Consider the following 14,257-nt stretch of genomic DNA (forward strand, 5'->3'; position numbering starts at 1 on the left):
CAGTACAGTAGATAGAGCATAACGATGAAGGTCTTCGCTGAGATGAGGAGAATTTTGAAGTGCTCACACTCGGGGGCAGCAAATGGAAAAGTGACAAGCCTGGTGCACTTGTCTATTTTACTTATTCTGTGCCTCTGTTTCATATTCTGCTTCGCACCGTGGGGTTATTTTCCTCCGGGGTTCAGAAGGGCACGCTCTTTCATTTCTACAGAAAATTGTTTCGCAGGATTTCAATCTTTGGCTGCTAGATTTGACAAAACACAATATCAAGAACACTTATGTTTCTTATCTGCCATTTTTTCTGGGTATAAATAAAAGATCAGTATAAATTTGAGTCAAGTGGCCTCGAATGCACATGTGAGAGATGAGTATGAAAAGAACTATGAACCTTGGGACAGCTCCACTGTACATTTTCATCGCTTGCTCAAAATTACCCTGGCACTGGGGCTTTGTATGTCATTTGTCATCCTTGAAAATCAATTAGTGTCTCCATGATAGCAATCCAGATGTAATCCTTTTTTTCAGTTGGACACAAAAACCAGAGTGTATCTTTTGTTTTCACATAATACAAACAGTATTTCTTTGAACTCTTCATGTAATAGCATGATATCAAGGTCAATGTGGTGCAAATTAAAGTATGAACATCCTGATTAGAGAGTTGAAAGGTAATGTCAAATATAAATTGTGCCTAAATCGGCCTTATTTGCCACTTCATGTGCTAATACTTATAAAGGCAAAGATCTCTCTGTGACCCTATATTCTTCTATGAAATTCATCATGCATTATATACATTTAAAAAAAGCCAAATGAATAACTGAATTTTGTTAAGCCGAGTTGATAATATAATATAATGCTTTTCTGGCTATGGGGTACAAACTGTCAAGAAATGAGTCAGTGCTATGGAATCAAAAATATTACTCATGGCACATATCAGAGATCTTTTGAGATATATTACTTATGATGATGATGCACATATGTGCAGGCTATGTATACTGGACAACCTCCCAATGGTGTGAAAACATCCAAACATCGTCCTATTGATGTCCCATTTTTTTCCCTGTTTGGCTCTTGTCAGAGGTCAACCTCAAACAGCATGCGGTGGAATCAGGCGTTACTGTCGATGTCACATTGATGCATTACAAGGCCCAGGAGGTCACGTCTCTGTAAACATACATTATCAAAACCCATAGAAGACGTGGGGTGTTGACCTCACCGATAGTTTACGGTCTATCTTCAGGGGAAAAGGGTCATGTGATGGCGCAGAGCAACTTTGTAGCTGCAATGAGTTTCTTGTTGCAAATGAAGAGGGTCAAGCAATCAAGACTGGTCAGGATCTGTGTCAGCCCTATTATCTTACACTGTCTGAAATGATCAATGAGCTAAAATAAAATGATCACAAGCTAAAATTGGCCTGCTAATGAAAATGGACTGTTTAAACATGCTCCTGAGTGAGAAGCTGGCCGGAGAAGGAATGGGGCGGCAGTTTAAAATACATGACAAAGCAGGTGGCAGGAATAAATGAGAGCTATTGCCATCATGGCTATTTACATGTTAGTTTGACCTTTTGATTCATATTTTGATGTCAATGCAGAATAACATTTAAAAAGGTAGAAATAATTGATTGTTTTCACGGCAACGTCAATCAGAAGATTCTTCAGCATATGTCTTACTCAAAAAACTAATATGCATCTGTCTCGTTGAATGTGTTGTGATTCTGAACATACATGTACACAGATGCTCTCAAAAGTTTATTATTATTTATACAGAACAAGAATTCCAACATACAGCAAACAGATACAGTCTGTAAACAGTTCAATGACTTTATTGTCTATATGTAAATAGGTTGTATCGACAACTCTCTGAAACAGAGACTTAAAATATAAAAAGGCACTTAGGACAGGAGCACAGTACTGAAATAAATCTCCTCCATTTTAGCAATAAATACTTACTGTATGTGTATTCCTATTATGGTACCATGGGTGTGTAAACATGTCAGCATCACCGTGTTACAGAATACTTCAGGCAACGCCGTCATGAAAGGCAAAGCATTATAGAAAAATATTTAGAAATAATTTCCCATAAATAAAATTGTATTTTCCCCACAAAATATTTGTTATTTTGTTTCCGCAGTATCAAATTAACCCAGATAGAATACTGTTTAGAAATTCAATTAAAGACAAATAAAATATAGAAAGTAAAGAAAACATGGGACAAGACTACAAAATCCACACCGTGTAGCACAATCCTTACTGTTCTGGAAGGATATGCAGGAAAGTTGGGTTGTTTGGTGGTTGCAACCAAATGCTAGCATTACGTAATTTCATATTTCATGTGTTACTATTGCTAGAACATAGAAGCAATTCTCAAAAGAAAGGACATTCTGTACTGCAAGTTGAAAATCGCACTGCTGACTTGTTACTGTATTATTTCAACTCACGGCATTTACTTGCAAGTCAAAAGATTTCACATTTCTTAAAAAGGTTGTTCAAGCCTGACTTAACTACTCCACTGTTTTATTCCACTTCCATAGCAGTTACATCCAGCTCTCCGTCAGACTTCTCTGAGGGCAGATCTTGTGACTCTGGGGTGCTTTGGCTGTCTGACGCAGAGCTGGGCTCTGTGGTTGTTGGTGTGACCGGCTCAGGGGTGTCTGTTTCAGCTGAGACATCAGCAAGCTTGGTTTGCCCTGATTGAGATAAAAACAAAACAAAACAAAAACATATATATACACGTTTTAGATTTGCACACATTTAAAACAAGTATAAACGTAAAAGAAAAGGATATGTATACGTGTTACACAAGAGTTTTAACATCTGATTTCAAAATTTACAAATATTGGTAACAATTGCCGTGTGGAGGTGAAACCTGCTCAAGTGTCACGCTCACCCAATTGGTCATCATCTAAGTCACCAGCAGACAAAGGTAAGGTTGCCTCAGATGACGTCTTCACTTCGCCAGTGACCTCGGGGAGTCTCGGTGCCTGAGGCCTGGTCTTTCTCGCAGGGTTCAAGAAATAACAATATGCACATCGGAAGGCTGAAACACAAATAAAACGCCGTACACATAGTTTATGTCACTTCTCTAATACATTTTCAGAACAGACATAGATTAATATACATGAATGTGAACCAATGACAGAAAATGCCTGAGATGCATAAACACTTCAGATTGATGTGGAGCACTGGTTTGCATATTCAATCTTGTTGCGTTTTTGCTTACAGGGGTCGGTTGTGGCAGAGGCATTTAAGAGCTATATGATATACTACGCTGCCAAATGCTAGAGGGCAAATGAAGGCGCAGTATTTGATGAAGACGGACAAGAGTGTTTGTTTCTTTAAGTCTTACCAACATATTCAAATTCCTCTTTTAATGCCATGCCGTTATGGGACAGACACTGCTGACAGATGAGAGCGTATCTGAGGACAGAAACACAATCCAGTTCAGATACAGTACAAAGAGACTGGCATTATATCACATAAAAGATAGTTCAGCACTGCATTTTTATAAGTTGGCTAAGAACCTGCTTAATATTACTTTAATTATGCATTCCCACAAAACGGTTCAATATTTATTTTGCCGAAACTAAATAGTTCCTGTTCAAAAGCAGAAGTACCTGTTCTGAGGGCCATCTCCAACAAGATATTCAATAACTCTGTCCATAGCGCCTCTTTCTCTTGGGAGAACGGGTCTGGCCATGGGCGGGCCTGGAGGATGCATCCCTGTTTAAGAACATCAGCGCCTGTTAGACATAGTCTGTAGAATTGAATACAAACTGCATTAAACGGGGGCTGCTTACAGTAAAAAGGGCTGAAATTCATAGTTTACTGCACAAACCATGATGAATATTACAAAAACCTGGCCCTTTTTCTTAATGAATTAACACTGGATCTCACTTGCAAAGCACGTCCAGCATCCCTGCTGTGTTGGTGAGTAGTAATTAATATAATCTAACATCAAGAGCAATCATAGGAAGATGACTGGTCATTTCTGTGAGACTTGGCACAGTCTCAATATCCTGCTGGTTATTAATTTACCAACATATGGAAACTCTGTGGTGACTCTTTGTATCAAATTGCTTTTCACTTTCAATTTTCAGCAGAAGCAGGTGATAACATCAAGTCATGTAAACCATTTGCAAGGTGTTTCAAATGCCAAAGGCAATTTCACCAAGCATTAAAAGACATTTAGTGAGATTCCACCAGCATTGCCCAGAGAACAAACGCAGGTCTGGCTAATTAATCATAGTTAATGTAATCCTGATTCGTGCATACCTCACAGTTGGCATTCCACATGGCAATTACAGCATGAAGCTTCCTCTAGGAACACATGTCCTTTACCGTTTGCACTTATTTGCATCTTCTATTGAGTGTTCATAGCCCATAAATAATTTATATTGAATATCCAGCAACTCTGCACTCCACAGATGTCTCCATATACAGCAACTGTTCTATGGAAAGTTTTCATCGTGTTGGCTGGCTTTGTAAAGCACAAGCATCAAACTCTTGAGGTAAACAGTCTGACTATCAAAAAATAGCCCCCATTTCTAAATCATAGTTAAACATTCTACACTAGTTTGAGACTGGCTTAACCTTTGAATAAGATATTTTAAAACTACATTCATGCAATTATCCATTACAACTTTGGTATAACATATCCCACCCTTGCTGTCAACACACACCACAGAGCCTTGAGCAACTAGGGACACAGAGCCAGAGAAGAGTAAATCACACCTTAATCAACCACATTATGATGTGGTCCCCCTGTGTGCAGGTAACTCACCAACTCCTGGAACAGGTGTTCCAGGGGTCACAGGCCTTCTCATCAAGCTCTGCTGAGCAGCTATAGCAGACAGGCCCCTCTCTGGGGGTCCACCTGGAGCAGAGTGGGAGGACCGTCCAGGATAGGTGAGCCCAGAGGCAAGAGGGGGGCGCGCAGCAGCTCCGCTTGCAGGATTCACCACCACCGAGGGGGTCTTTGGGATGACATTGCGCTGGCGGAGCTCTAACACAAAAAAAGATTGCAGTTTGATTAACAACACTAAGACATGCCAAAAAGAAAAAGTAGGGGAAATAGTGAGGCCTTCAGAACTCATTTCTACCTTGGCCTAGTTTTGGAGTCATCTGAGGTCCAATTGGAGTGGATTCAAGCTCCTTTATACAGAAGACAAGAGAGTGCAAAAGCCTGCTTTAATATGGAAAACAATTAGACAAATGTATTTATGTTGCAAAGTTAAAACCAAACAACTCACATTTTTTCTCTTGGAATCAGGATCAAATCTCTCCAGAATCATTTTAGCATTCTTATATGTCTCAGTTTCCATAACTTCTTCAAGCTGCATAAAACAAGAAATAGTATTATAGAAGTAATGCCTATATCATTTGTTTCCAATACAGTGCACAAAGAAATGATTCCTACAATAATAGCTATTGCTATACTATTTGATGGTTATCAGATTTAATAATTAGTATGCATTTCATAAAACACATTAATATCTTAGAATCACCTCCCATAACATTACACGTAAATACAAGAAAGGGCACCAGTAAGTTACGTCACTAAATAGTACATCTTCATTTAAGTAACATTTCTAAATGTTTACATCAAATATGAAGAATAATTACATTCACTACTTCGATAATGGAGAGTGTGAAAATCCATCAGCCCTAATTATTGAAAGTTATTAGACTTGACAGAGGATGACAAGCAATTTTTCAGATTTATTTCTTTCCTGCACTAAATGCTATTAATTAAAGTGACATTATCAGAGTGGTTTACTGGGTTAAGTCACTGTACCAATCAAACTCTGTCTGTACAAATCCTAGATTACCATGCATCTTGCTGCAAAATGCTAAAAGGATCAATAAGAGCAAAACTACAAGGCGTCCTACAAAACTTGCAGAATAAAGTGCAAGTCTTCACTTTGCAGGATACCACTAGACATCAAAATTACAAAGCGTTCCACAGAGATTATTACTTTTATAATACGTTTCTCTCACTTATCCGACCATGGCAGAAGCCACAGATGCATGAAACTTGTGTTTTGAAATGTGCAGATCTCTCAAGCTTGCAGAGGTAATTTCAGGGACATTTCAGAGAAAATCTGTAGGGTGCTTGTAGTGCAATTTTTGTAATGGCTTCATAACTAATACTGCTACACTGAGTGACATGGTAAAACTAAACAATAAAAAATAAATGAATATAGCATGCTTCATACTAACTTTGACAAGCGCCCATTGCCTCAACCAGACAAGTGTTTTGGTGATAAATCAGCTATGAAAGTATTTTGGTTTTCTAAAAATATCTGAGAAGCAGCTACACCTGACCAACTGTTTCATCTCTGCTAGATGAGGAATATTTGCATACCAATGTATTGTTTGTTCTACACATGAGCACAGTAAGCCTCATACTAAAGTTCTCCAATAGCTGCTTTTGTTAAACGTTTTTAGGCAGTTGGTTGAAAACTGTTGGCTGAAAATGGGGGAAACTGGTAAATTGTTGAATAAATAAAATAATGATCTGTGATGTTGACATTGTATTTCCCATCTCTAGCACACCAACTGAAACAATTTATACTGTATTTAACATACATGAATGTGATGAGAATCTCACTGGCAAAAAACAAACAGGGAAACATTTGTCAGTATTTTGTCACTTCGTGGAAAGGCAAGATGCCGTGCTGTTCTGATCTTGTGTCACATCACTGCTGTTAAGTCTTTGGAGTAAAACGCAAATGGGAACTACAGTTTAAAAGCCAAGGAACAATATAAATGAAATTGGACACATAATAAACAAAAAATAAATCACTTACTATTTTCCTTTTGTGTGCTTTAAGATCTTCAGATTTTTCATCTGAAAAAAACAAAAAAAACAACTTGAAAATGAACAGAAATTACCAATATATGGTAGGTTATGTATAAATATTTAAAAAAACATCTTACTATTTTTTTCCGTTCTTCGTGAAAAAATAATAATAAGTATTTTTCGAAGTAGCCATACTCTAATAAAGAGGAAAGAAGGAAAAAGTTGATTGGTAAAAATACATTGTAGTTACAGTTTAGTGAAATGTGATCGACAGTCTCGCACACTTACAATAAGGGAAATATCACAAAGGGAAGAGACAATATGAGCCGTCCCATCAACTGTTCAGGCAGGTACCACAAATACACAACTATACACGTGATCAGGAAGACAAGAGATGAGTACAGAAGCAGTCGCCAGACCCATATCTTCAACTGCCTTTGATACTTCTCACTGTATTCTTCAAGGATCTGTATATCCTGTGAGGGAAAAACATCAAATGAGTGTTATGTTAGAACACAAATGCGATTTCTAGTCGTAAGACGTGACTTTGGTTAAGTGAACCAGTTTTTTCATACGAACTACAATTAATCCAAGTGCCATGAGAATAACCATTATGGTTTTACACACATTTAGAGCTAGGTCTCATATAATAGATAACAGTGAAACACAGCTCAGAACGGTTTGATTTTTTCATATGTAATTTGCATTCATGTTTCTATATTGTGATATATATTTATCGGAGAGAGAGCGAAACAGCACCATAGAACTCAACTTCTCAATGAGTCAAAGTACCTCCTTATGGCGAGGTGAAATTGAATTGTGGTGACATGTTTCCTGCTCCTTCCCTCAGGTCTGGATCATTATGCACAGCAGGCTTTGCCAATGTAGTGCTAGCCCAACACCCATGTAGGATGTTGTTCATTAGGAGGAATTGTTCTGAAGTACAAACTAAAGTACAACAGCAAACCCAGTGTCACCACTGCCTGAAATGCTATGTCTCTCAACAGTGAAGATGGGTGTCATATTTTTACATGTTGAACTTTTAACAACACCACCAACATTTTTTGCAGAAATGGAAATTTGAAGATGAACATGGAGCATATCAGATTTTTATATATATATATATATATATATGTATATATATATATATATATATATATTTATATTTATATATATATATATATATATATATATATATATATATATTCATTCTCCAATGAATAAATGTCTCATTCATCATTTTCTCATATAGAAAGGTTCCCTCACTGCGTTAAAGTGCTGGTTACACCATCTATGAATAGCTTGTGGACAGTATGGGATCCACTCTGGTCACTACGGTTCTCCTGTAACATGTGTGTCTGTCACTCTAAGCACTGGATAAACAGATCTCACGTTCAGCCTTACAGTATAACCTGCATGCCTTCGTGTATGTGTGGTGCAACCACCCCCATGATTTCTCCATAGAGGAAATCCAACAGGCCAAACAACCGTCTCTTTCACCCGTCAATGTCCACTTGACCTCTTCCGTATATGTGTGGTGTCTCTTGCTCAAAGGACAGGGGCTGAAAATAGTCTAACACTAGCTTAACTGTAGAAGAGCACTGAAGCCTCGGTCAGCAAATGAGGCGCTGCTTTAGAATATGTTGACAAATCTGTTAAGTTCAAAAGAGGTTCAGGCTTATATAATGTGTCTTCCATACTACCAGTGCAATGATACACATGATCGTCAAATGATCAGACAGGTTGTCATCAAATGCCCAGGTAGACCAAACTTATTTTGCATTGGAAGCAAAAGGCGAACGGTAGAATGATTACACAATTTGTCCTTTGTGAACCATTGCACAGATTTCCAGTTTTCCCCTCCAAATGAGGTGGAAGAGATAATCTGGCAAAACCTGTTTTTGTTGCTCCTTTGGGCCCATTTTCAGTGATATCCCCACATTCCCAGATCTCTGCAATTACTTTGATGAGTACAACGTTATCATAACCAATATAACTGATAGGCAGAGCTACAAAAATAAAACTTAAGTTGTAATGAGCCGTAGTCTACCTTCAAGTACTGTACATGCAAATAAGCAAATTACCAGTAATAGTCCCTTAAAATGTCCCACTGACTGTGGTGTGAATAGTTGAAATTGTTAATCGTACCAAGTCTGTGCAGAGTGAGTCTGTACAGATCATGTGGGTGTTTCTGGCATGTATACATTTTACAAAACATTATGGGCAAAATTACACTGACTGATGCCTTTTGGTGGTCAGTTTTACTGATAATGCTTCTCGGTCTTTCACTCATTTGACTGACAGTGGGCGCCTTCTGCAAACTTGGATGCACCCAACCACAAAGGATTTATTGTAAAATACTCTACTTCTGTTCTGTTCAATGTAAACAGGGCATAAGAGCATAACGAAAACACTGTTGAATTTCTTGCATGAGGCACATGCTCCCTTTTTTTTCCATCTTCAATAAAGTATAGACTATATTCTATCTGAATGACTGCATCCGTCCATGTATACCAATTGTTGGTTTGGTAATGTTTGTGAACATGTTCTTGTTCGTGGGCTTTTTCTCCTAACCCAAAATGCAGGTTAGATAGTAAAATGTTTAGCTAGAGCATAGATTAATTGCATTTTGACCAATGTCATCTCACACCGCAAGCAAATAAGGAAGACTTAAAGTTTGAAATCAAATGGGTTTTAGAGAATTCAAAACAGCACTACTGGCATCTGACAAGCATACCTTATCGATTCCCTCCAAAATCTCCACAGTGGATGGTTTAGTCTGTAAGGCAAACAATTTGGAAATCCAAGTTAGAGTGAAGAAAGTCTGAAATTTTCCATTAAAACTGTACTAATTGTGCAAACAACTTCCTGAAAAGATCTGGTAACTTCCCCTTTCTACACGCGTATATGCGTCATATTTATCTTCTTTTGTTGTTCCTGATATTATTCAAATAGCCTATGCATGCAAATATGGCAAGGAATGGAGATGCCAGCGGGAGTATTAGCATGAACATCTGGATTCTGATCATTAATGTAGACCTAGTATGTGATCACTATTTGTGCCTGAAGTATGGTGTGGTTTCATTATTTGTCCTGCACGTTCAGCACACTTATCAAATCTAAAGTTACAAAGCTTGAAACTACACATGTTCTTTGACAAAATAAACAATGCAATAACATTATTTGTATTACTGCAGCTGCATGCAATAGAAGTGGAAAGACATATACAGTAAAAGTTTGAAAACAAACCCTCCACCGTGAGATGACGGCACCCATGTTGCTCCAAGGATTGAAGGAAATTCTGTTCCCTCAGAGCAAGTAACCTCTCCACCTGTTGACCAGAGTTATCATCTTCAGTCTACATTCAGTTAGCAATTTAAGGAGGTACGTGTAGCTACAACTAGTGCAGTGTAACACAACTGATACAACTAAACGTAATGTTTATTCCTCTTTGGAGGCTCTTTGTGAGGGTGGTGCATTTTAATGCACTATACTAATGTGTTCCCAATAATTCTAGCATTTCAAACATGTCGTACACCATTAACGTACTCATACAAGACTCAAACATCATTCAGTATATGGCAATACAATGCACCAGTTAGTTCCACAAATAACTGCTTCCAAAATAACTTTCACCTCGCACCATCTCAAAGGCTGCTTCAACAAAAATGCAACATGGTAACCTTTATTGCAGGGCTGCTGTACTGGAAAACGATACTATGTAGCTTACGTGTAAGTGCTTGAGCACACCTTAGTTACATGTAGATCGGAACTTATTTCAATTAGCTTAACTTCTCACAGTCTTTGCGTCATGCGAGAAAAGTTACCCGTCGCTAAACTAAGTTAGCAAATTTAACTTCACTCCATGTTTTCGGAAGGCAACTGACTTTCCATAAACTTACGAGGTTACCACTATTTGGGACAAACGTTTCTTTAATAACTTCCTCCCCACTTGAAGTAGCTAGTAAACTGTTACCAGTGTTAGCACTGCCACTATCTAACACGGGTAGCTACCCGCTAGCTGCTGCTGCTAACCCTAAAGCAGCCCGGGGTTCACCGTGACGAGCAACAGCAGTTATTGCTCACTTTAGTTTAGCGGTAACGTTAGCGAGACCAAATAACGTGGCTGCGAAGCGAAATTATCACAGCCAAATGTTTACAAATGCAGCAGGAGTAGGTATTTACCGAAGTGGAGTCGTCCCCGGGTTTCGACAGCAGTCCTCCCGTCCTCTGACGGACCGTGTGTGAGTCAAGATGGGGGAGTGTCCGCTCAGCGTGGAGCAGCAGCCGGGCCTTGAAGGCATCGTCTGTGTGACGAGGCCACGTCCATGTCACTTAATATGTTTACACTAAAAGTGTCCCTATGCAAACCTAGCAGGCATGTGCTGTTAAAATAAACACTATCATATCAGGAAACACGTTTTGATATATCGAGCACTGATGGTTATGAATTATGATTTATATAACTTCTTTCCACTGGCCATCACTCTGATGAACAATGAATCACACCTCCATCTGCACATACTTGCACTATTACCACCTTTCTGCACTAATATCCTAAATTCATTGTCCATTGTCATTGTCCTTATGTTCATATTATTCAATATATATATATTCATATTGTACATACTAGTTCAATGTTGATGCTTAGTTTATGTGTTCTTTAATGTCTTTTTTATATTGATCTTGTTTATTGTATATCATATGTACATATGTCTGACGAGAGCAATGTGTAACCAGAGTCAAATACCGTGAATGTGTACACACATGGCCAATGAAGCTGATTCTGATTCTACTATTGTAATTTAAATACTGAGCTATTGTGTTGTTGTAGCTGTATTTGTATACATAGAAGAGTGGATAAAAGGGTCCAGAGGACTTAAATCATTTTAATCATAAAGTGGATTTTTTAAATTAGTATAATCCCCCGCAGTTATTGTGATTAAGTTATTGTGATGATAATAATATGTATTCTTTATATTCTCCAAACTTACTAGTATCGATTGATGGTTGATTGGCCAAATTACTCTCGCCAATAGTGTCTGCCACGTGACTATAACAGCAGCTATTCTGCTTTTTGCATATTTTACAAAAAAGGACAATGCTGTCTTTTATAATAAATATGAAGAAATACAAAGCATTAGATGTATTAGGTTTGCACACAAACTGCAATCACACATTCTCCATTCAAGGCCCATATCCAACAAAGTTGTTGTAATATACTTGAGTAGGTACAATTTCCCATGTTGATGTTTGGATTTGCAGGTTGAACACATTAAATTGCAAATATAAATTTAAACAATGGGATTCATTAGTGAGTATGTAAGCACAGCACTAGCCTGAGGCAGCTCATAAAAGCCAGAGCAGATCACAAAAAGCCAATTATTTGGTGAAAACATAGGAATAAAAACAGACTCAACAATACAAACTGAAAAAAACAACATGTTCCAATAACGTCAATGTGTATGTAATTATTTCCTTTAACAACACCATATGTTTACTATTTAATTGAGAGAAAAAAAAACCCAATTTGGTTCAAAGAGATAATGTTTAATACCCCCCAAATAGCACTGAAAGTTACTTTGAAACCATATCCCTTTGGGAAATATACCAGCATAATGCCCACTACCTCACTCACTACTGCACTATTTAACTAAGTAAAAATACTTTTTAGGAGTATTGCTACTGGGCTTGATAAAAAGTCAGATCATCACAAAATTCACCAGGTTTCATCCTCTATACTATCCTCTGTATCATATATATGTAGCAAATGTCATGGCCATCCATTGTAAATGTGGTACTATAAATACATATATAAATATTTTTGTCTGGACCAAAGTGGTTGACAGACATTGGCATAGAGCCACACGGCTAAAAAGCTATAACTGGTGTTGTGACATTTTGCTTTGCACTGTTTTGGTTGTGGAAGAAAAAAAGAACATCGGGAGGCTAGATAAGAGCCCAACCTAGGTGGGTGAATGAATGCATTTGCTTGGATGAACAGCCAGTCAGACATCCACACCACAAAAAAACATTCACTGATGATCAACAACAGAGACTTAGCGATGTCCAAATGTGACCGCCGGCCTCATGTTTCACTGCCCCATCTCTTCTCTGCTGAAGCCTCATTGGTTGGTAAGTTTGTCACAACTGATCAAGAATAACAGTGTTTGTGTTTGATTGGGAGAGATAATGGTGCTATAATAATGGTAAAAATGTAATTCATTGAAATGGTACTGCATCTTAATGAACTCCAAAACCACTAAAAAGAATACAAAAAAGCATTACAGCTCATGATATCCTTTACATGTTGTGTTCCAATTCAGTTTTTATGTTCATCATTGGGTCCCAACAGTTCTGTATACGCATGTAAACATGCCCACTATCAAAGTTTGGAATAGGAAATATCTGTCAAGGAACTCATTGTCTTTGTTTAACTACGTGGCCTGGCATAAACTGCAGGATTGCAACATGTCTTAAGCTTAACATGTTTTTAAAACCAGTAATTGCCTTTTAGCCTTTATTAATGCCGTCAGGAAGAAAACATAAGGAGAGGGGGTGACTTAAGGGGGCAACGAAAGTTCCCGCTTCAGAATCAATGCAGAGACATTGCCCCTATTTATATATAGTCTGTATTGTATTAGTACATCTCATTGAGATCTCTTGAGACCTGGGAAGAGGAAATTGTCAAGCACAAAAATCACACAATATATAGTAACAAAAAAGCAAATACATACACATGCAAATATGTATTTGAATGAAAACCAGTGTTCTTAAACACTGATACAACAGAATTAAAACATACTCCGATGTGTTATCAAGCTTTATGTAAAAGTTTTAATTTCATCCTTTATAGACAGCATCTGCAACTCTCTGACACTTCCTGTTACACGATTCGCTCCCTCCAGAACCTTTGGAGAAATAAATTCAAGAGCCAAGTTGTCAGGTAACTCCTGGTCTAGGACCAGAAACATGGTATAAAACAGTTTAAGTTCATCTATTAGGAGTCCCTATGAACTCCACATTCTTGATCCGTGTTTTTGATGCACATAAGCTCTGGCATGGTCCAGGTAAAACAATTACTTTTGATTGTCTTGAATCAAAGGGAGGATTTGAAAAAAGAAAAATACATGAAACTGGCCCACCCAACATTAACAGTGCTATTCTTGTTCTCCCCCTCTTGCTGAAGGTATAAAGTGCTTACAGCATGACAAATATCATGGAGACTACGCATCAAGGAGTTGCATTTGTTCCTATGCATGTATTCATGTTTGTGCTTGTGCAACATAAGGATTTACCATTGTAGCTCTTGGCAGCTATGTTAGCCAGTCATGCACAAAGTATGTAACATACTTGAACAGTTGGGCCAGTATTCCTTAGGCGTGTATGCATTCTGCCCATAGTCTCATAGCTAAGTACTAGCTAGTGATTGTACGTGCTGTGCCGAGTGCAAACA

At 37.9% G+C, this 14,257-nt stretch overlaps 1 protein-coding gene across 1 annotated transcript; it reads right to left on the bottom strand.

Annotated features, from left to right (window-relative positions):
• Positions 1–1,806: 1,806 nt before the first annotated feature.
• On the bottom strand, positions 1,807–11,041 carry lnpa (limb and neural patterns a). Its single transcript, XM_079231261.1, has 13 exons — positions 10,987–11,041; positions 10,051–10,132; positions 9,539–9,580; positions 7,090–7,277; positions 6,939–6,997; positions 6,809–6,849; positions 5,249–5,332; positions 5,099–5,150; positions 4,780–5,001; positions 3,614–3,719; positions 3,346–3,416; positions 2,887–3,036; positions 1,807–2,686 (listed from the first exon to the last, which is right to left on the bottom strand). Exons 2-13 carry the CDS (start codon positions 10,075–10,077, stop codon positions 2,514–2,516), a joined length of 1,215 nt encoding a protein of 404 aa, XP_079087387.1. The 5' UTR covers positions 10,078–10,132; positions 10,987–11,041; the 3' UTR covers positions 1,807–2,513.
• Positions 11,042–14,257: the final 3,216 nt, after the last annotated feature.

Source organism: Taurulus bubalis, assembly GCF_910589615.1.
Source record: "Taurulus bubalis genome assembly, chromosome: 15".
Lineage (NCBI taxonomy): Eukaryota > Metazoa > Chordata > Actinopteri > Perciformes > Cottidae > Taurulus > Taurulus bubalis.

Coding starts and splice junctions, on each gene's coding strand:
- lnpa (XM_079231261.1), bottom strand. CDS start 10,077: ATGGGTGCCGTCATCTCACGGTGGAGG. Junction 9,581..10,050: donor CCGTCATCTCACGGTGGAGG/GTTTGTTTTCAA, acceptor TTTGCCTTACAG/ACTAAACCATCCACTGTGGA. Junction 3,720..4,779: donor AACACCTGTTCCAGGAGTTG/GTGAGTTACCTG, acceptor GTTCTTAAACAG/GGATGCATCCTCCAGGCCCG.